General features: G+C 41.7%; 1 protein-coding gene across 6 annotated transcripts in view; it reads left to right on the plus strand.

Moving 5' to 3' along the window:
* The window catches only part of ncor1 (nuclear receptor corepressor 1), a 58,751-nt gene that overhangs the window by 26,708 nt on the left and 8,818 nt on the right, over window positions 1-23,225 (plus strand). For 4 of the 6 annotated variants that reach the window (XM_042008087.1, XM_042008089.1, XM_042008091.1 and 1 more), the window contains exons 15-34: window positions 949-1,079; window positions 2,832-3,121; window positions 4,994-5,059; window positions 8,738-8,874; window positions 8,980-9,073; window positions 10,513-10,960; window positions 11,071-11,194; window positions 11,505-11,682; window positions 12,309-12,476; window positions 16,064-16,230; window positions 16,699-16,813; window positions 19,842-19,927; window positions 20,033-20,201; window positions 20,282-20,407; window positions 20,499-20,582; window positions 20,682-20,932; window positions 21,056-21,365; window positions 21,671-21,898; window positions 22,118-22,324; window positions 22,763-22,912. In XM_042008087.1, coding sequence (XP_041864021.1) covers window positions 949-1,079; window positions 2,832-3,121; window positions 4,994-5,059; window positions 8,738-8,874; window positions 8,980-9,073; window positions 10,513-10,960; window positions 11,071-11,194; window positions 11,505-11,682; window positions 12,309-12,476; window positions 16,064-16,230; window positions 16,699-16,813; window positions 19,842-19,927; window positions 20,033-20,201; window positions 20,282-20,407; window positions 20,499-20,582; window positions 20,682-20,932; window positions 21,056-21,365; window positions 21,671-21,898; window positions 22,118-22,324; window positions 22,763-22,912 — 3,529 coding nt within the window. The remainder of the gene's footprint in view (window positions 1-948; window positions 1,080-2,831; window positions 3,122-4,993; window positions 5,060-8,737; window positions 8,875-8,979; window positions 9,074-10,512; window positions 10,961-11,070; window positions 11,195-11,504; window positions 11,683-12,308; window positions 12,477-16,063; window positions 16,231-16,698; window positions 16,814-19,841; window positions 19,928-20,032; window positions 20,202-20,281; window positions 20,408-20,498; window positions 20,583-20,681; window positions 20,933-21,055; window positions 21,366-21,670; window positions 21,899-22,117; window positions 22,325-22,762; window positions 22,913-23,225) is intronic. The other 2 variants (XM_042008092.1, XM_042008093.1) reach the window with 2 other exon arrangements.

Here is a 23,225-nt window from a genome sequence, read left to right on the forward strand (position 1 = left end):
GTTGAGTATTAAGGCCCATTTATGCTCTCTTACGTGTGTAAATAGCAACGTCCGTTTCAAACGTTGTCATACGTGGCTGTCCTCATACTTCCATGCATCTTTTACGTTGCCATGGTCAAGTCAGTTCTTCTCTAAAGGTCAGTGCTGAGTTCAGAGTTCACTCCCGCGAGCCAACGTCAGTTTCAGACACTGTTTGGCAGCGGTAACGCGTCGCTATAAAGTTGTTTCCAGCCACTCAACACGCACTAAACACTCGCATACATTCTTTATTCAAAAGCCTGCACAATTTTTACAGTTGTTGTCAATGTCTTCATTCTTCTGCTTTTTTGTTCCGTTCCTGATCCTCTTCTTCTGTGGTTTGTTTCTTTAGCAGGTCGCATGTCAGCACTTCTACCTACGATTTCCGGTGGTAACGCTCCGTTTTCTGCGTCAAGAGACGGATAGCTAGGCTCCCTGAAAATGGACCAAATTACTCGCGTAACAATGCAGAAGACGGATGAAACTGTTCGTCTGTCTGCGTTTCTGTCTTCTGTGTCGAGCATAAATAGGCCTTTAAAGTCCATTTTGTTAGAACAGGTTTTAGATGGTTGTTCTCATCAGACTAGATGAGTGTCAGTTGTGTAGAGGTGTCCCATGCATGTAATTGGTCTGCAGTATTCTGCATTGAGTATTGAGTATTTGGCATGTCATGCATCTTTGTAAAAGGCCATCAGGCATGTAGAGGATACATTAGCGACACAAACAAAAGCCCCCAAAAATGACCGTGGCACTTGTCTAGAATAGTTGTATTCTAATTAAAAGGTGATTATTTTAGAACTGGGTTTAAGGATTGTTGAGGTGTAAGCAGAAAGCATTCTCTACTTTTTTTTATGTATACTGACTTCAAACAACCAAAATTCTTCTTTCCTAATTTTTCCCACTTAATTTCCCAATGTGTCTTATCTGCAGCAAATAACACGCCCTGCACAAGAAGAAAAGTCAGAAGACAAAAACGAAGAGGACAAATCAGAGAAATTGGAGAAAAAAGAGGACGAAGAAAAGAAGGACGAGGAAGAGAAAGATGAAAAGGAGGATTCTAGGTGGGTGGTTGTGTAGCTGTTTGGCCAGTGTCATTCTCGTACCAGGCAACCTCCATTTCAGCTTCATGTCAGTGTTTGATACGTTCAGCTGTTATTACCTGCACATTATGCATTACTGGGCCCAAGAAAAAAAATATGCCCACTTGGTTTTGATTTGGTACGTAATTTTAGCTGCTTCAGCAACGTTATGAGCCCAATAAATGAGGTGAGTTGACTGCGTAGATATGATATACACTACCAATCAAAAGTTCGGACACACTTTTGTCTTAAATCCAATAGAAAGTGTGTCCAGACTTTTGGGTAGTAGTGTGCTTCATGACTAGATTTCGTTTTCTTACCTGATGAAACTCACATATTCCAAGATGACAATGCCAGTGTTCATCTGGCTCAAACAGTGAAAGAGTCATTCAGAGAGCATGAGACCTCATTTTCACACATGGATTGACCAGAGCTCAACCCCACTGAGAAATAGACATTATATTTCAGAGCGTTTAGTTATTGTAGTCATTATTGTTCGCTGGAGTAGAAACGTTTGACACCTGTGTAACTGCATGTGTGTGCACCAACAATACTGTCAATCAACGCCAAAGAGACGATGATTTGAGCTTGCATTTTAAACCTTTCAGTCACTCATTTTTGTCTAGCATTGAGAATCAGTTTCCTTAACTTAAAAGGGACTTGTCGACAGCTTTCACACCAGCCAGTTTAAATTCTATTAAACGAGAGAAAGGATCTGTGTTCTGTTAAAGCCTCACTTCTGAACTTAACGTTTGATAAATCCAGATTTTTTTGTACTTACGAACATTCTAAATATCATTTGTATGAAGAAATTAAGGACAGTTTCTACGAATGGTTGATAAATAAGGGTCCAGAAATGTGCATAATGAATGTCGGTGAGCCATCCAAATGCGTCAGACTTTTTGTAGTGTTGTTGGTATTTACAAAAATACCTAATAAAACCTGATAAACAAAACATATATGACAACTCGCACTATTTTGTGCACATCTATTTTTTCCCCACAGTATTTCACCTGATGTTTATTTTTTATTCATAACTTTATTTAATTCTTTCACCAAACAAAACAACCAATAGAAACATAAATTCTGAAACACTTGGATGGAGAAAAAAAAATCTCACACAAATTATTAATTAACCAAATATGTAGTAAATGTTGGAAGGCTGGTGATAGTTTGTTTAATCTGTTAGATACCACATGCGTAGCTAGATGGCTTTGTTGGTCAGTTAGATACTTCTCTAGTTATTTTCAAGGTCACAGTGTTAGAATTGGGTTCATGTGAAGCATCAGTCTAGTGTGTTATTGATCCCTAATCAATCCGATAGTTAGAACTCAGAATTTAGTTCTACATAATTTAGTCCTTTTCCATGTTTTCAGGAGTTTTCTTCTAAAATGCCTGAGCAAACAACCAAATGTCCAGTTAGCATTACAGAGACACAGACTCAGAGTGAAAGAGCAAACATGCTTGCATATTAAACATCAGAAATGTGGCAGTAGAGGTCACATTTCCTCAAGTGATTGTAATGATTCATGCTTTAGAGAAGACTTGGGAATCGTATCCAACTTGCTGACTTGTTGAAATGTCTAGCTCGAGTACAAATAATTTCTAATTTGCTGTTAAGCCTGTGGGAAGAAAAAAAAAAAAAATGAAGAGGGTGATATTGCTGCGTCAACAGGGAATAGATATTTGCTGTACCAGAACCTAAAAGCTGTGTTCCCCTGTCCAAAACCACAGGGACATTGGCAAGGACAAAGACAAGTGTGACGGTGGGGAGGACGAGGACGGAAAGGAGCAAAACACGCCGCGTGGCAGGAAGACTGCCAACAGCCAGGGCCGCCGTAAGGGAAGGATCACCACACGCTCCATGGCCAATGAGGCTGCATCTGTTGCAGCCGAGGAAGCGCCTCCCTCTGCTTCTGAGCCTGCGCTGCCAGATCCTCCACAGCTCCCTAAATCTGATACAGCACAAAAAGGCATGAAGGAGCCTGCAAAAGCCCTGACTCCAGTGGCAGATACTAATAAAGGTGATTCTTCTCACTTTGTTGGAAAAATCCTTAAAAAAAAATATAATTTCTTTTAATTTCAGAATGAAGGGAAAAGAGGTTTGACCTCATTTACTCAGTGTCTTATCTCAATAGCAATATGAGCAGGAGGGCCTTAGCGTGGTGGTTCAAATGTTGCATTAACTCGGGGGTGCAACCCTCAGTTTTTGCTCTGCAAGCAAAACATGGACAAATTTGTGAAAGTACAAATGGGCGAACAATGATGAATTAACAACAGAGATTTCACCAAGTTCAAAAGCCACTTGGGGACTTCTCATCCTAAACACAAAAATAAGCCTGTTGATTACCTCAGAATCTTGACATTATTGTTGTCGACGAAAAGCGGGTCCTGCAGAAAAAGTTTGGGAACCACTGACGCATTACCCGACGCATTATTTGTTATTTTTTTATTTTTGTGAGAGATCAGTGGCCCAGCCACTTACTACCATGTGCATTGAATGCTATTATGAAGCTGTTTGCACGCTAGCTATCGCTGAAGGAATGCACCGCTCTGTTAGAGCTGTCGTTTTTCAGGTGGTCCACGCCTCTGCTTTTGGCCATTTGTGTTAAACATTATTATTATTTAAATCGTTGGTATGTGTCTTCTCTGCCAGTTCAGAATTCTGGTGTATGTTATGTACCCTATATTAATGTCATTAATTAACAAACATCTGTATGTCCATTCTTAAATATTCTGGACAAATCCTGGTTGAAATGGGAGTGAAGGAACTGGATTATCTCTTCTGCAACATTTTAGATATGTGGAACTGTTTGTTTGCTGTGTTGTAATCTATGCTGCTTCTTAGAAGTGGGCTTGGTGCTGAGGGGTAACTATGGGTCAGTCTTGCCCAGTTGAAATGGTGCCAGGTGAGTTAAGAAAGGCACTGATTCATTGAGAGGTAAATATGTAAGTGAATAGAGGATAGTGTTTGTTTATGGCACAAAAAAAAGCCATATTGTAGGGGGCTTGTTTTCACATCGTACACACCAGCATAACCATCTAGTAATCATCTAGTAATATAAATTCTGCCATTGAAGAAGGAAACCTAGTCTTGTTGTAGACATTTGTTAAACCTAATGTAACAGACTTTGTAGCTGGTGGGGACCTTTGTTAGAGGCAGTCTAAACAAGACAGATTGATTTCGTCATCTTCAAGGTGGGTGGGTGGTGGGGGTAAGATACCTCCTCCTAATGTCAAGGGTACATCTGTGGCTATATTAGTCCAAATGTTTACACACTGTCAGTGGATGCCATGGAAGAGAGTGGGATAGAGTTCATTCGTCCAACTCCCCGCCAACCGTGCACTTCTGTGAATTTTGTTTGTGTGGGTGGGTGAGTGGGGGGGCAGGCAAGAAGCATTGTGTTTCTATGTGCAGTGTCAGATGTGCAGTGTCACCATAAAAGTGGTGGGAGGGTTTTGGGCTGGCTGCTCTATCTGCCTATTTGTTTGCATCCAAGGCCGTTTCCCAAAGAGGGAGGCACGCCTCTCCAATCCTCTGCTGTCTGGCACTGCATCAGCTGACCAAAGCCCTCCCCTTACGGATTAGAGAGGAGGAGGGCTTGCTCTGGGGCTGTGGGGAAGGGGGGAGAGAGAGATGGGAAAAGAATGAGAGAGTGAGAGAAGGCGAGTGAGCTAGAGTGAGAGTGTAAGTGAGGGAGCAGGTTTCAGCAGCCCTGAATGTAAACAGATTATTAGATTAGTGGCCATGAGAAGAAGACGGCTGAAGAAAGGATTGCAGCTTCTCTCTCTCTCACTCTCTCTATCTGTCTCCCTCCTTCCTCCACTTTCTGCGGTTTTCCTTCTTTCTTTCTGCCAGTGCTGATGGGGCTGTATCTCCTCTCTTTGTGATTTAGCTGGTGCTGGTGAAACCGGAGAAACTTCTCGCTGGACCGAGGAGGAGATGGAGGTCGCCAAAAAAGGTAGTGTTTTGATTCTTTTCTCCTTTTCCCTATCACTCTTTTTTTCATGTCTGTTTTTCTTCAGCTGAGGCTCCTCTGCCTTTTATGAAGTTTTTTTTCTTAATCCTCTCTGATGTTTCTCAGTTTTCTCTGATGAGCTGATATTGCTTCGCCCATTTCTTTCATGCACATTGGAATGAAAGTGCGCATGCATTTACACCAGCGTAGCACAAATGCTGGTGTTTTGCCGGAAGCTGTTAGAAATCCATGAAATCTCTTAGCTTCACTGCTATGCTGGCTTCTCAGAAGTGATCAATTAGTGCTTTCCAAGAGACTACAGAGCATGATGTTTTTATTTTGTGCATTTGATAAAGGTTTTACAGTTGTTTTCATTGTTTAAATTCCTCAAAATATTAATAAATTACCCTGGTTGGTAACACTGCATCCATTTGTGAGGTCACATGCCATTCAAATGTGCGCCCTGTTTTACGTTTTGCATAACGTTGTTGTGTAGCCTCTTAGGCTGTGTTACTGAGTCACACACTGGGGGGAATAAAGACTTTAATGTAGATTAAGTAAGACTCATAAGTAGAAAGACTCCTCTACTCTGTTAAGTAGACGAAAATGCAAGCTGCTATTACCTTCTCAGGCATTGAGACCTGTATGGCACATGTGTGTGTGGATTAGTGTAGCTGGAAGAGGGCAGTCATTTGAAGAACCTGGTTCAAAAATCACTTTTATTCTGCCACACATGGCTGGTCATGCAAGGAAGCACAGTAGACCATTTTAGAACTTGTTGATCTAAAGCTAAAACACAAATCACATTTGTAAAGAGCAACCTCTTATCTTATGTGTGTATATTTTTCACATATTTTCTTTTCTACCAGCCGATTATTAGATACTTGAAAGTTAATCAGAAATGTAACAGATAGTCAGACATTTCTTGCAAGGCAGGCTTGTTACAAAAAAGGATCTTCTCGTACCAGATTTCAGCTTTAATTTGCATAAACTAATTATAACTAATTAATTATAATAGGAGTTTTTCCCTGTTTGTCCACATGCATTCACTGAAGATGCTTCAAACAGTATAAACAAAAAGTCTACAAAAGACTTTAGAAATTAATAAACTCTTCTTTAACGCACATTAAAAAATGCACAAAGGTTTTTTTTTCTGCTAATGTGTAACTATTCCCCACGATATTCACAATATGCGTCGTGCCATGTGTCAAGGATATGAAATAAAGATGATGGCATATCAGCTCTTCCAAAAGTACTCTAACAACAGAGCATGTTGTTAGAGTCCGAAGCGTAGACTGTTGCCATGGTTAGAGAAATTAATCTGGCTATGGCAGTTTTCAGCTTAGTTAAGAAACTTTGTGAATGTGACTGCGTTAGATGTTTTCATTTATATATAGTTCAGTGTTTCCAAAAATGAAATCACTCTCGCAGTTTACAAAAGATCATCATGTTGGACATTTGTGGAGGTTGATTCTCCTGATGCCCTCATTCCTTTGTTAAACTAGAACAGTGATGGGGGTTTTGATTTAGCTTTGTAGTGATTTATTAAGCTGCCAGCATCCGTCTTAGCAGGGCTGGGAGGGAGAAGCCACTGAGGTTACAGGATTTCAAGAGATGTAAATGTCAAAGGTAAATGGCCGTCGTCCAAGTCAGAGTGGTTTGTGTTTACTGAGCTCTTCAAAGCTGATGGCAAACTCAACATGGTGTTAATTGGAGTGGGGAAGTCCAACCAGTTACATGGATGCTATAATAAGGGAATTTTGCAGTTTTTCTTTAACTGTAAAAACAACTTGTTTTTAGAGAAAGACCATGAATAATTTAGATCATCCTCTGGTAACTTAGCTGTTGTACTGATTTAGCTTGATGCAAAAGTTTTTAACCTATGTCCATTTCAAGTCTGACTTTGAAAGCTTAGTTATATCACTTTGCCCTTTACATATTATCAGATGAATTTAATTAAATATAATGAGCTGAATTAATCTATATACACTTCTAAGATCGTTTAAAGGGGCAAAAAGTGAACTAGTTTGCTGTTGTGCACTGCGTGTAGACCAAAACAACGTGCCATGAGCCACACCTCCTTCCACCCCCCACCGCCAACTCACATCGTTTGTGAACGAATGTGCGAAGTGCAAACACACTGAGCAAAACGATATCGTTATGTGGAACATGTCAAAGTAACTTATAATGTTTATGTTGTTACCGACTGTCCAGGACAAGAAAACGAGCACCGAGTCAAATTGTAGCCGTGCGCTCCACTTTGTTAATCTGGGTTATGTCCTTTTTTTCCCCCAAAAGTTCTTCGCCAACAATCATGTTTTTTTGTTTTTTTTGTGAGGTTATGTCAGATCATCAACAGGGCTGGAGATAAGCACAGAGAGACGGTGTGTGACGTCCTCTCTAGTTCTTCACACAGCAATTTTATAATTCTATCAATCTAGAAATGATGAATTTCTGCTTATTGCCCCTTTAACATCTAAGGCACATGTGTCAAACTCAAGGCCCGCAGGCCACATCTGGACCGTGAATGAATTGTTTTTGGCCCACATGATCATATCTAATGGCTATTAGAGCTGGCCCGCTGACAGCACACCCACCTTTATATTACTACAAGTCCCAGAATGGACTTCCAGTGCGTTGGTGCATCAATCATGACCCCCAAGTGCATACTTCTATAGTTCTCTAGCAGCCTGACGGAGCTTCTCATATTTGTCAACAACCTCTCTCCCCCACAAAATGGCTAAAGGAAAAGTGGACCTGGAAAGCAGAGAATATGTTTGCGGAAGTAAAGGACAAAGCTGTGTCTTCTGTTCGGAGACGGTGAGACTGTAATGAAAGAAAACAGCGTAAGAAGACACACGAAGCATCACAACAGATACGAGCATCTGGACAGGAAACAAAGACTTCAAAAGTTATTAACCTTTTAGGCGCCAGAGTTTTTTTTTTAAGTTTTTAAGGGAAACTGTAAGGGAGAAAAAATGTTGAACCAAATTTTATGATGGCAGTAAAATTCCTCATTTAAGTTCATATTGTGGCTTCACAGGTTGGCAGTCGTATTAGATTCTATACTTCCATAACTTTCACTATGAACTATAACATATATGATATATATAAAATCTGTAGAAAACTGACCTTCAATGCAGTTAAATTTTTTGGAATTAATGTATTTGAGTTTGACACCCTGTTCCACATGTCCGAGGACTGCAGGTGGAAAACGACAGCGTTGCTAAAGCTTGGTACAAATGTATTGTGAGTTTAGTTAAAAGTAAATAAAGAGAATCAGCAATTAAGTTTTATGCCTCTAATATTTGGGAGAAACTACCAGAAAACCTGAAGTCTGATCCAAACCTTAGTTCTTTTAAATCAGGTCTAAAAACTTTTTTATTTGCCTCTGAGTTTTTCATTTTGAATATATTTTCTTGCATATTCACATTAACAATATGTACCTCAAAGTATGTTTTCTGTTTCAATCTATTTGAGCTCATTCTGTTTCTATTTAATCTCTTTTATTCTTTTTAGTTTGTTTTAATTCTTCTTTTAATGTTTCTTTTGCACCCTGCTGTAATGCTTTTAATGTTTTATGTAAAGCAGTTTGTCTTTTACCTGAAATGTACAATACAAATATACCTGCCTTTCCTTATGTGCACTAGTCTTAAATTGTCTTCCCTCATCCTGCACCAGGGCTTGTTGAACATGGCCGGAATTGGACAGCTATTGCCAAAATGGTGGGCACCAAAAGCGAGGCGCAGTGCAAGAACTTCTATTTCAATTACAAGAGACGTCACAACTTGGACAACCTGCTCCAGCAGCATAAACAAGTAAAAACATTTTTCTAGCTGGTTTCTGTGAAGGTCTGCCATTCAGCTGTTGGAGCCATAATGTGGGAATACAAGGTGATGATTTTTATCCTTTTTGTTTCCCAGGACACTCGGAGGGCTCGTGCTGATAGGTCTCAAGAAGAAGGACAAGCAACAGCATCACCTGATGATGACGAGGACAACGCAGATTATAGCGAAGGTCAGAGAGATGGATGATAAGAAGCGTGTATTCTTTAGTTTAACACATTCCCAAGCGCTCGTGGTCTTATTTGGGGCTGTAAGTCCAAGGGCAGCGAGGATAAAGGCTGAGCATCTGCACACTTCTCGTTTGGTGTTAAAGTTTTGTCCTTGCTAACATTTTTTACAGCTTTAGGCTCAGTCTTAAGAAAAGTTAAGCGAAGAGGATAAGAAGAAAGAGAATTTGTTGAAAAGTGCAGTGGGAACTAGGGAGCTCGGTCTTTGTATCTCTACACTGACTGTAGTGATAAAGAGGGGAGGAAAAAAATGAGGCAGTATTTTCTGCAATATTTATCTGACTTTCTGTTCATCTTGTTAAGTTAGAGGTGCTGATTTCTATCTCCAGCCTGCAGATTTCAGATCATGTACTGACACACATGAAGCTGCATGAAACATTGGTACAACTCTTTAATGGTACGCTCACAACACGCAGTTTAATGTTGAGTAAAGGTGTACCTCTGGTTTTGTTTTTACACATTTCATGCATCTGCAAATGTAGTTTCTGTATACTATCTGGGCTGCCATTGCCATGGCAACAGCTGCAGCAGTGGAAAACAAGCAAACTAACCGAGACAGGCAGATATTTTGAACTAGCTTGAGACTTTCTGCTTTTGGGTTTTTTTTTCTTTTCAGATTTGGCTTATGCTGTTGGTAGCAAAGGTACCTGAACTTAAGTATGAAACGAATAAAAATTCTATTTTTGTTTGCTGTTTGCCATAGCAGAGGCCATCATTAGTGAATTCAATTAACAGAATAGGGAATAGATAAGGCAGTACAAGTCTGAGAGTACAATGCACCTAAACAAAAGACTGTGAATGTATTCCACATGGATAGTTATGAAATGTGTAAAGAAATAAAGTGAAGGTTAAGACGGTTCCAGCATCAGTTAAATATAGATTTTATGTCTTAGCAATATTTTGAGTGATGGCAGTAAGAGGTGTAAGAGGTGCAGGTCTATTAATGTATTATTAAATTAAATAACTTTTTATTAAAGATCTTGAGTTGTTGCTGATCTTATTATTCTCAGTTCTTCTACTATTAAACTACCATATATAGCTATGTTTTCATTTACTAATACAAGCAGGTAGAATTCCTTTTTAGTTATTTAAAATAACCATTTTCTTTTATTATAAAAAAATAGTACATTTAGAGCCAGTTTGAGTGACCCACCTCATTTCTGTACCATATGTTAAATATGAGTCAGTTGTCAACAAACCCCCAAACAGAACATGTATTGGCTACCATGTTTTTTTTCCTACATAACTCAACCATTATGTTTCACAGTGCAGATTTTATTTAGCTACAGCTATACATGTATTTTTATTATTAGATTTATTTGAGATTTGTCTTTCACAGCCACATCTTGACTCGCACCAATTTGTCTTTCTCCTGCTTCTTCAGGTGGTGACAACAGCTCTGACACAGAGAGTGCCCCATCCCCCTCTCAGGCTGACTCTTCAAAATCTGGTGACTCTAAGAGGGCCGACAGCTCCACGGGTGATGCTCAGTGCACAGACCAGGATGAAGGTCAGGCCAACAATGGAAGGGCCCCAGAGCCTTCTTACGGGCAACTTCGAGTCAAGGAAGAGAAAAGCCCGGAAAGTGAGACTGGATCTCAGGAGGAAAAAGTCAGGGTGGCTACCTTTTCTGGCCCAGTGCATCCCAAAACTGAACCTCAAGATATGGATATGAAGACTGGGGAAGTTCAGGTCAAGATGGAGCCTGAAATCAGGGAAAAGGGGGAAAAGGGAGATCATTGCGAAAGGCAGAGGGACCTTAATTCAGATAATGACTCCAGCGCCACCTGCAGTGCTGATGAGGATGTGGAAGCAGAGCCTGATCGACAGAGGTGAGTTCCCATAATTCCCCTTCTTGTGTGTGAACATAATTGCATTTTAGAAGAACAGTGTCATATTTGTGGCTTTGAGGATGACTTTTAACATTTTGCCTACTCTGCAGAATATACCCCATGGAGAAACCATCATTGCTCAGCCCTCCAGGCACGGTGCTCGTGTCCTCACCCAAGCAAGCCCAACTCAACATCCAGCAGCTGCAGCAGCGGGCAGCTGCCATCCCTCCCATGGTTAGTGTCAGGATGCCACAGAGAAATGCGGCAGGTTGAAGTCACTGTGAGCAGTAATGCAATGGAAACCGGTCAACACTCAAAAGATGTCAATGGAATAAAAAGCCTGTAGGAGAAAATTTCAGTGTTTATTTAGTACCTACATTTCAACATATACAGGATTCTACATTTTTATTTGATTTAAGATTTGAACTTCCATGGTCAGTATTTTTATACAGTGTTTCAGTACTCAAAGTGACTGTTAGTTAATTTAGTTCATATTTGCCATATAAAACCAATTTGAGCAATTTTCCCCTTCTTGATTATCTAGGTGCCTGTTCCTTATGGCCCCGGTGCAGTGCCCATCAGTGGGTTAACCATGTTTCAACACCAGATCAAGGCAGTACATGATTCGGCTCACCAGGAGGAGAAGCAGAGGCAGGATCAGGGAGACCTGGAGCGCAGACCACACTTCAACACTCGAAGCCCCACCATAATGGACAGAGATGGTAGGAGTAGAACTAATTACTTTACTGTGTATCCTATTAGCTCCTTTTTGCTGTCCATGGCTCCACACACAATGCTTAGTGGCCTTTTTTGTAGCTAATTCACTTTTAAGCATCTGTTTTAGTTTTGTGCCACTTTTTAAAAATTGATTTGGAGTATTTTCTTCATTCTCATAAAATAACTCTGAACTGAGCCAAGACAAAAAGTTTGGCTTAAGTCTGCATTGATGCTCCTCTTGATCTGCCTCTGGTTGAAGATGGAGACTTCCATGTTTGTTTGGGTTTTTTTGGGACTTGTATGACTTATGTGCATCAGGACTGGATGCTCGGTGCTTCTGGCTGTCAGACATAGTTCAGCTATTTAGAAGTGGGAGAGCAGTGAAGTAACAGCTGGATTTTTTAAAAGCTTTTAGCACCTTTTAGTCAAAGTCGTGTGAAGAGTGAAGCAGCTGCCAGTATGTCGCTGTGCTTTGACACCAACATAGTATTTGCGTTTTAGCAGGTGCGTGTCCAGGTGGTGGTGTTTTTGCACAGGTCTATCTATTCTGGGTCAGCTCAATGCTCACTGGCTTTGGGCTTTTCTTTAATAGTGGCTATCTTCCCTTTGTCCTTATGCCTGTGTACTGCAGGTAAGCCCTTACCCTACATGCCTTATGACATGATGCTGGCTCTGGACCAGGAGGGTCTCTCCGGTCAGCCAGGCTCTCCCTACAGACTCTCCCCAAGGGAGCTGAGCAAGACCTCACCTCAGCCTGACCCCAACGCCCCCAATGCCTCCTGCTACAGTGTGCCACCAGGTAAAAGCACACATCCTCACCTCCTCCTCCACCCCACCCGTCTTGGCTCTTGCTTTCCGTTGCTGATCCAACCTAGCCTGTCTTTTTGATTTGACATTGGAGGCTTTGTATAAACTCACCTGGGAGCAGTATGTCAGAGAGACTCAAATGCTACATATATGTTTTAGGCATTGACATTTTGCTCTCTTTTAAGCAATTCTGAATGCAGCTATTCCTTTTTAATATGTGAAGATGTCATTGTTTGAGTAGTCTGTTGGAAATTAGCAGAGTGCAGAGAGGACGGCTGTGACGACACTTGTAATCCTGTTGTAAGTTTGGGTTTGGCCTTTTTTTTCCAGCACATTTGGATCAGGAGTGAGGATAAGCTACATACAACAAGCAAGATGTACTTAAAATTGTTTTTCCCCCATGAGGAGACTTTTGAATACCTTAGCAAGTAATGATAAAGCTTTTCCTGATGGTTGCATTCTGAAAATGTTTTTTCTTTTTTCTTTTTTGATGTGTCTGTGAGGTTCCGGTGAATTATCACTTTTCTTGCATATTGAAAGCCTGGTGTTTGGGTGAACTTGTACATGCAAACATAAGCACTAAAATACCTGTGACAGTTTTAAAATCACCATCTGAGACCTGCAAGAGTTGGCTTATGTTGATTTCACCACTGGCACGTTTCTTCGGCGGCTACACAGTTCTCATCTCTTCTTGTGTCTGTAATTTCCACCAAGTTCAGGTTTTCGTTTCACTTTTATGAATCAAATAGTATAATGAAAAAAAAGTGTTTTCGTTCCAAATCTGCTTATAAGCGTGACTAATATCACCAGTGAAAGCAGGTTTTTGCCAATATTGTGGCCATGGCGTTTTAACGTGAGTGAAATGTGATGGAGTATTTGGTGGCACATCAATATAATTTGGAAGTTGTTGGAAAAAGTAGAAATGCACAATTAAATTCCAAATTAAGGTGAATATTAAGATTATAGTAAATCCAAATAAATGGCAGGACAAAACAATATTGTTGCTATCAGATAGATTTGGATAGACTTTCTTTCTGTCATATTGAGCTTTATGCACATGGGTCATGTAGTTAGTAAGCGGTACAGCACAAACACTGCTCTATTATTTGCTACAGGGCATCAAATAAAAGTGTTACTGTTTATTTTCCTTTATTTGTCTGTCGTAAGGATAAACTGATAGATTGCTGTAAGTTACAAATTAAGATGCACTTCATGCACGGTTAGAATAAACAGGATTTATTCATTTTTGAGACTGTAAAAGGGTGGCAGCTGTTTTCTAGACAATTTTCCTTCAACCACAAATGCCGAGTACAAGAATGTGCACATGTGACATACCACTGGAAAGCTGAACTTGTAATTAGTGTATTTTACAATACAGTGACCAGAGGAGGTACAAAGAAAATTGGTATATATCCAACTAAAGAATCAGCGAGCCACTTTTAGCCCCCAAAAAATAATTTTGTCAATTTACTCCAAGAGATTGATGTTGTCTTAGTTTTCACTTAATTCTCTCTTGTAAGTGTAAATATAAACGTGGTTTATAAGGGAATTTCAGGATACAGCCAGTTTTGTTTGCTTGGATACTATTGCATAAATCTGTAGGAGCAGATGTTGTATGTTCAGAGTTCGGTTCAGACTTTGATAGCCATCAAAACTCTTTTGAGAGCAGCTGGATTTTTGTGCTACTGTTGTCAAACTTGGACTATGAATAGGTAAAACCGGTTTGATTGTGTCTAACTAATAGGTAACAACAACAGACATAAGACCATAAAGACAACAATACAAATTATATCCTCAATTTGTTCTTTAACTCAGCCTCAATAAGACTCGGGTCATTCAGACCGCTTTGTTGGAAATTAAATAAATAAAAAGGTCATAATATCCTCGTTAAAACTTAGTTACTTGCTTTGGGTTTACCATTTTAGGCACATTTCTCAGAATGGGAAGGAGTTCTTATCTTTTTTATTTTAAAATTGAATTTAACTTTATCAGTTGTGCCAGGAAAAACAGAAACTCATTCGGCGTCTGTGGATGAATGATTATTACATTAATTTTCATAGAATAGAATAATTTTCATGTTCTTTCCCCTGCTCAGATACAGGTGAGGTAATAATCCTGGATTAAGGATATGTAGGACAACTTTCAGACTTTGGCAAGATGCTTTTTTTAATTAAGAAATGAATGAGAGAGGAATAAGGACAGCTGTCCTGGAGTTTTTTTCCTGTATTCGTTTATATCTGGGCTGCCAAAATTAACCAGTTAATGCAGAGAGAGTAATTTATAGAATTGTAGAATTTTTTTAATGCATCTTAAAAGATCCACCAAGTTGTTGCATCTGACATTCTGGTCCACACTCGTTGCCATTTAGTGTCAGGAATGCACCAAATTGTTGCCTTTCAACTGTCAGCAAAACAAGATAATTTATTGCAACTACGTCAGGGGTTTCCAGCTCCGGTCCTCAAGGGCCACAGTCCTGCAGGGTTTAGATGTCTCCCTGCTCCAATTCAGATTTAATGGCTCTTCTCAACAGCTTGTTGACAAGTGCTACTCAAAGATTTTTACTCATTTATCTGATTCTGGTGTGCAACAGCAGATAATATTCAAAACATGCAGGACAGTGGCCCCTGAGGACCAACTTTGATCACCCCTGTCCTACGTAATGACAGATTGACCCCAGAGCAAGCTGGAAGAATACGAAAAACCTGCAGACCTTTTACACAGGATTAAAATAACAACAACTGAACAGTTAATGAAAATGCTGTCATTAGTAGATGGTGGAGAAGTAAGTTTTCATTTTGTTTATATGTGTGCACTCTGTACAGTAATGCAAAGCTTTCCCCTTGACCATCACACACTGAAGAGTACATTTGGATCAATGTGGAGAGTAAAGTATATTGCACAAAGACTGTTTTACACATGTAGGAGCGGTTGGAGGACGATCTCTGTATCTGCTGATCCATGCCCACCGTGTAATATATAATGTGTGTCATTTGGCACAAACATATCTGTCATGTCCTCACCAGTTCTGTTTGTGTCCCTGTTGCTGAACTGCTGATTGAATGTTAATGCTTGACACACAGTCTCCCTGCAACAGGGATTTATAAATTTGTCATGGAGTGGCTTGTTTTCCCGTCAGTCCCTTTTATGAGGCAGCAGCGCGATGACGTCCGTGCCCGCTGGAGGAACTCTGATGGCCATTTGCATTTCTAATTTTGTAGAGCCAAGAGCACGAGGTGCTCTCCCTGCAGAGAGGTTACTCCTGGTCTGCGTGGGTGTTTAATTGTGGTGTGCTATGATCCTTTTTGTCTACTCAGCTTTCACAGGGGACATTAAATTAGACAGCAGGTATTGTCCACAATTACTGGGAAGAGAATATTAGAAGAGGATTTTCGTAATTTACCCTTTAATAAATTATCAGATTGAGACTGAATATTTTATCAATCTTGATGAAAAATTAAGCATAATACCCATGATGGTTTGAAGTTCAGGTTTTTCAATGTTTTTGATATTTTCTGTACAGGTGAATATTAAAGCCAAAATGTTTCTAATTAGTTTTTTTTTTTTCCATATCCCTACCAGTCCTCCACCCTGCCCCTAACCAGCTGGTCCAGGGCATGAATGATGGAGTCCGTGTGACGTTCAGCAGGCCCAGCAGACCCCCCAACATTCCCTCTCCTCCTCCACTCATTCCAACCACCAAGCCCACAGATAAACCCTCCTTCATCCACGGAGGCTCCATCTCCCAGGTAAGATACTTGGATTCTTCTCCTATGAGCCAGTGTAGCTAGACTTTTTTTTCCTCTCTCACCACTGATATGCAAACAAATAATTGTTAACAAATCTAATTCCAAAACAGTTTTCACATAGGCTCTTAAAATGATCGAATCCAGACTTCTTTTCTCCAAGATGGCTCAATGAACAAAGTCAAACTTGATGTTATTCATGTCTTTTTACATTATTTTCCGTTTATAATATTCTCAAACCATACATGTAAAACATATTTTCGTGGTTAATTTAACACATGATGTAGTTTATAATGTCATGTTTGTGTTACAGGTTCTGAGCTGTAATATTTTAAAGATGATCAGCATCACTTGACACCACAATATTGTTCACATGAACACAGTGACCTGAACATGAGATGAGCTCTTTGTCCTGATTATTTATTTATTTATTTTTGTTTTGTTTTTTTTTTTGTTGTGTTTTTTTTGCAGGGAACTCCTGGAACATATCTGCCATCTCATGCTGTCTATGGCCCAGAAGGTTCTAAAAGTTCAGTGGGTTCCATCTCTTTAGGTCTTCCTCGCCAGCTGGATCCCACCAAGCCTGGTGAGATGACGGATTGTCACATGACTAAATTATTTATTTTTAAATCAGTGCAAAGTGTCACATAGACACTGTAGATAGGTATTGATTTCACTCGCTCCCAGTTAAAGACACTTCTGAGGTATTAGATTTTTGAGGCTGTAAGATTTTATGTCTCTGCATTATTAAAATGTTATTGCTTTATTAATATTTTGCAAGTCATAGTGGAAACTCATTAGTAGCTTATTTGAAATTTGTTGTTTTTTTTCTTTTTTTTTTCTTTTTAGCTATTGTTGGGATTAAAGAAAATTAATTGTAGAAATTAAACAGACCCCTATGATGAGTCAAATCAATGTATCCAGCTTTCCCTTGCCTGGACATGGGTCACTGGGGCCTCTCTCTGGAGCCATGTCGGGAGGTGGAGAGCGGAGGTGAGCGCCCGGTGGCTGGGCCTTTGCCCATGGGGCCTGGTCGGGCTCAGCCTGAAAGGGTGACATGGGCTCCCGCCTCCTGTGGACTCACCAATAGGGTTAGGGTTTAACTCCCTTCTCCGGTAGAGCTTCAACCATGTCCTGGGTGAGGCGGGGGTAATTGAGTCCGAGTGAGCTGTGTTCCATGCTTCCATTGTTGAGGCAAGTGGAAAGCCGCTTTGACAGTCGCTGATGCAAAAACCCGGGCATGGTAGGACTTTGGAGAGGCCATGGAGAAAGACTTCAGGACGGCTTTAAGGAGATTCTGGTCCACCATCCGGCTGCTCAGGAGGGGAAAGCAGTACTCCATCAACACTGTGTACTGCTGACCTCAACTTGGGGCATTGTGGGTCAGTGGAAGGAATACTTCAAAGACCTCCTCAATCCTAGCAACACTTCTTCCAACGAGGAAGCAAAGTCGGGGGACCCTGGTGTTGGCTCTCCTATCTCTGTGACTGAGGTTGTTGAAGTGGTTAAAAAACTTCTCAGTGGCAGGGCCCCGGGGGTGGATGAGATCCTCCCAGAGTTTATTAAGGCTCTGGATGCTGAGGGCTGTCTTGGTTGACACGCCTCTGCAGTATCGCGTGGACAGTTCCCCTGGACTGGCGGACTTGGGTGGTGGTCCCCCTCTTCAAAAAGGGGAATCGGAGGGTGTGCTCAAACTATCACACTCCTCAGCCTCCCTGGTAAGGTTTATTCAGGGGTCCTGGAGAGGAGGGTCCATCAGATAGTCAAACCTCGGATTGAGGAGGCAACGTGTGGTTTTTGTCCCAGTCATGGAACAGTGGACTAGCTCTACACCCACTTCAGGGTCTTGGAGTCTACATGTGCTTTGTGGACTTGGAGAAGGCATTCGACCGTGTCCCCCGGGGGCTGCTGTGGGGGTACTCCAGGAGTATGGAGTGCCAGACCCTCTTGCACAAACTGTCCGGTGCCTGTATGACCAGTGCCAGAGCTTGGTCCGCATTTCGGGCAGTAAATCAGACTCCTTTCCAGTGAGGGTTGGACTCCACCACAAGGCTGCCCTTTGTCACCGATTGTGTTCATAACTTTTATGGACAGAATTTCTAGGAGCAGCCGAGGCATTGAGGAGATCCAGTTTGGTGGCCTCAGGATTGGGTCTCTGCTCTTTGCAGATGATGTGGTTCTGTTGGCTTAATGGGGCTGTGATCTTCAGCTCTCACTGGAGCGATTCGCAGCTGAGTGTGAAGTGGCTGGAATGAGAATCATCACCTCCAAATCCGAGACCATGGTCCTCAGCTGGAAAAGAGTGGAGTTCTTTCTCCAGGTCGGGAATGAGGTCCTGCCCCAAGTGGAGGAGTTTAAATATTAGGTAGTGACCGAAAGAATGAGATTGCGAATACAAGCAGGGTGGCTGGGCTCTCCCTTAGATATAGGATGAGAAGCTTGGTGATCTGGGAGGGGCTCAGAGTAGAGTAGCTTCTCCTCCACATTGAGAGGAGCCAGATGAGGTGGCTCGTGCAGGTCCCCCAGGGAGTAGACCACAGGGAAGACCCAGGACACGCTGGAGGGACTACATCTCTCGGCTGGCTTGGGAACGCCTTGGAACGCCTCTGGACGAGCTAGCAAATGTGGTCGGGGAGAGGGAAGTCTGGGCTTCCCTGCTTTGGCAGCTGCCCCTGTGATCCGACCCCGGATAAGCGGTAGAAAATGGATGGATGGATAATTGTAAAAATGAATCTATACATGAAAAAATGCAGAAAGGGGTATTTAGACTAGCATTTATTTTTGAAATCACATTAACATAGTCAACTATTCATAATGTGCTGTTAGTGAAAATAATGCAACTATACCTTTTTGTGATTTGGGTACCTCCTTTGCTTGTAAATCCACGATATATCTATATTAGACAGTTTTTTATATAAAGCCCAAACTTTTATGTGGTTTTTCCATTGCATAGTGTGGTGCTGTACGGTTCATCTAGACTGGACTTTTGATTGCATGTTGTAAGCCCTCGATGTAGGCGTAATCAGCTGTTTATCATCTCTATGGTGATGTAGATGTAACACAAAGACAAATTAGCTGTTAGCAGATGATTTTATTATAAGTGACTCTCAATTGAAGAAAATAGTGTTTATTAGAGTGAAGGAGTTTTAGTACAAAAGGGTATGCATATCTCTTGGGAGTGATCATAACTAAAAGCTGCAGGGCTCAACTCCAGTCAGTGGAGGAAAAGGAGATATAAATGTAAATCCATACTCACAGTTTATAAACATCTCCATGTATTTGTCATGGGCACAATATGCATTATGCACAGATTCTATTTCCTTGATTAATGTTATAAGTCATGTGTCAGACTTTCAAGTATTTTCATAGAACAAAGAAGTGTTTTGTTTTGTGTGTGTGCTGCTGCAGAGATGCTGTTGTGTACGCCCACAATCAGTCTTCTGCAGTGTTTCCACATCACTGCATAGTAATGGCTTGGCTAGTGCAAAAAAACCAAACTTATCAGTTGCTATTAGTTACGTGGTACTACCTACATCAAGAAACTAAAAGCAAGCTATGCCATGCTTTACCTTGCCATATCTAATAATTTTGTTTTTCTCTTTGCAACTCTCCAGGGGCTGCAGTGTCATCCATACAGGATGGCAGAGGCAACCCATCAAAAGTTGGTGAAGGTCTGGCTTTCAGAGGGTCAATCACTCAGGTAATGAGTAGTTCAGTTGAGACGTTTTTTTCCACATGCAGCGTTAATCTTACGCGAAGTTTTGATGCTATTCACATTACATTCTATTCTTTTCCACTGAAATAGGGCACTCCAGCCCTGCCCCAGTCTAGCATTGCTGCTGACCTTTTGAAGGGCACGATTACAAAGCTGGCCACAGAGGACCCGAGCAGCCCAGACAAGGCCAGAGGGGAGCAACTGACTAAAGGTCATGTTATCTACGAAGGCAAGATTGGTCATATTCTCACCTACGATGGTAAGTATTTTTTATATCCCCAATATCTGCATTTATTCAGCATGCACACAAACACGATCTTATATTTTTATGTTTGGTAGCTATAAAGAACCCCAGGGAAAACACCCGAAGCCCTCGAACAGGCCTTGAGCTAAAACGCACCCATGACATGATGGAGGGACCCATGGGCAGAGGGCACTCGGGTAGAGAGCGAGCTCCACTTGAGGGTACTGTTTACATGTCACTATGTGGACTTAATGTGTCCTGGTTGTTGTATTCCATTTCAAGGGGTGATGATGCCCTTTTCTTCTCCCTCAGGGTTAATTAGTAGAGCAATGCCCAGAGAAAGCCACCATGGAGACTCCAAGGAAAGACCTTTGATCACTGGATCCATTATGCAAGGTAGGAAAAGGCTAAAAACAAATAGAAAAAAATCCACATTACTGTAACCCACTAGTGGAGTTAAACAATAAGGCTGAGATATGTTTAAAATTTTTTCAGGAACACCAAGAACTGCTGCTGATGCTTACGAAGATGCCATGAAATATGGTAAACAGATAAAAAGAGAGAGCCCACCTATCCGCTCGTTTGACGGGGCTATCGGCAAGGGGAAGCCTTATGAAGGTGTCAATACTATCAAAGAGTTGGGTCGTTCCATTCATGAAATCCCACGACAGGATCAGTCTGGACAGGAAATGTGTAAGACGCCTGACCTGCCAGACAGGAGAGTAATGGAGGGCTCCATATCTCAGGTTAGACTCTCAGAGTTTTAATGGGTTGCTTTGTATATGTTTACAACAAAGCGAACTTGGGCATTGAGGGTCATAATGAGTTTGACTGATGTCTTATTTACCATCTCTTTTTCCCTTAAACAGATTCACCCTCTGAGCCAGCCTACCATCAAACACAACGTCAAATCCCTAATCACCAGTCCCAGCAAGCTTTCCCACAGCATGCCCCAACTCGAAGCAATTGAACGAGCCAAATATGAGGAAAGCAAGGCTGTACGCCACACTTCTGTGGTTAACTCCACCACCTCTGTCCTGCGCTCCACACACCAGGAAGCTGGCAAATCCCAGCACAGTCCGGGCATGTATGAGGATGCCAATGCCCGCAGGACCCCGGTGAACTACAGCACCAATCTGGTTTCCAGAGGATCACCCATGCTGGGACGTGCTTCAGAAGGTATAGTCAGTAACAGTTTCATTCACAAACTGTTGAACTTAAAGTCCTCAACCGTATTACTAGTTTAACGCTGTAATGACTACAATTACAAGGTTAGACTAAATTAAATTAGACATTTTGCTAAACCAGATAATTTTATTTCTGAGAATAAGAATGTTAGGGGTAATACATAATGTGCACCCCGTGCTGAGAGCAGTGGATGACCTTTTATCCCTGATTTAGTTTGCTGTGGCAGAGGTAATGACTTGATATTAAATAGTTGCATCAACTGATAATTTAAACCATTTCTGTTCCTTTCTTTAAAGGTGGTATGAGCTCTGCAAAATCTGCTGCACATGACAGAAAGAGTTCCATGACTCCAACACAGAGGGACAGTGTCCCGGCCAAGTCCCCAGTGTCAGGCACCGACCCCGTATCCTCTCATAGCCCCTTTGACCCCCACCACCGACCTGTTGTTCCTGGAGAAGTGTACAGAGCCCACTTGCCACCACATCTTGACCCTGCCTTGGCCTTCCACAGAGTGTTGGATCCTGGTACAGTTTAAACCTTCCCCACTCTTCTAGTTTAGTGATGAATAGAGAAGTAATCATGTTGATTCAGAGCAAATTGACGAAAGCAGCTCAGGTCCTCTAATTCATAGGCATTGAAAGTTCAGGATCTTTTTCAGCTGTTGACGTCAGCAGAGGCGATCAGTATCTGTGAACCTTCTGTTCGTGTTTTAATTTTTTTTCTTGTTTTCTTCTTGTCCGCAGCTACAGCATTCATGTTCCCCAGGCAGCCTTCCCCAACAGGCTACCATAACACCTACCAGTTGTACACCATGGAAAACACGCGGCAGACCATTCTGAACGATTATATCACTTCCCAACAGATGCAAGTCATCCCTCGGCCTGACATGGCTAGAGGGTTGTCACCACGGGAACAACCTGTTGCTATCCCTTATCCAAGTGGCACTCGAGGTATGGCCCTCAACTTGCTGACTCTCCCATCTGCCACAACAGGCAGGGGAGAGGCCGTGGGCAGGCGGGATGTAGTATGCAGACTGTGTGCTTGTGAAGTAGTGGCTACCTTTTCCAGACGCCCAGAAGCAAATGACCTTAACAAATTCAGCTGATTTGCTCTTTTGTTATTGGGGCTGCAACTTATTCGGCTATTACTCATTTTATCAATTGGGTATGGTCATCCAAATCTCCATTTGCTGAGTGGTTGCCTCTAACAAGTTGACCACTATTCCACTTTGTTTGCAGCCCTGTTGCTTACTGATCAATCTGTATTTGGGAGCACTAACAGATGATGGTGATGGGTTACAGCTCAGTGTATACGGTGTTCATACATTCAGAAATTGATGGATTGGTTTTTGTTGTTCACCGTTGGCCCTTTGCTTCTGTCTGTAAAAGGGATTATTGATCTAGCCCAGATGCCTCCAACTATCCTGTTGCCTCACCCTGGGGGAACAGGTACTCCCACTTTGGAACGCAACATCTACCTCACTGGAGCTCAGCCCCCTTTCCCTCCTAGGGCTTTCAACCCAACTTCTATATCGCCAGGTGAGGACCCCTCCCTTCCCCATCCCTACTTCCCTTATCTTCCTTGCCAGACTCTCCGTGTTCCCTCACACTCAGTGTGTGGCCCTGCACTGGCCTGAGGTGTCAAAGGTCAGTTTTGCCTGTCACAGAAAGTGTTACTGCAGTCATAGTGGGACCAGCCTCCTTCAGAAATGTGTTGTTGCATGGCAGTAGTTTAATTTACTGGTTTTATTTTTAGGGGCATACAAAGTGTAAGAATGAATGGAAATTAATGGCAGCTGTGTAGAACCCTGCTGTATGTAGCTTTTTGTCTGAAAATGGTTGTATTTATCTG

Source organism: Melanotaenia boesemani, chromosome 15 (assembly GCF_017639745.1).
Source record: "Melanotaenia boesemani isolate fMelBoe1 chromosome 15, fMelBoe1.pri, whole genome shotgun sequence".
Classification (NCBI taxonomy): Eukaryota; Metazoa; Chordata; class Actinopteri; order Atheriniformes; family Melanotaeniidae; genus Melanotaenia; species Melanotaenia boesemani.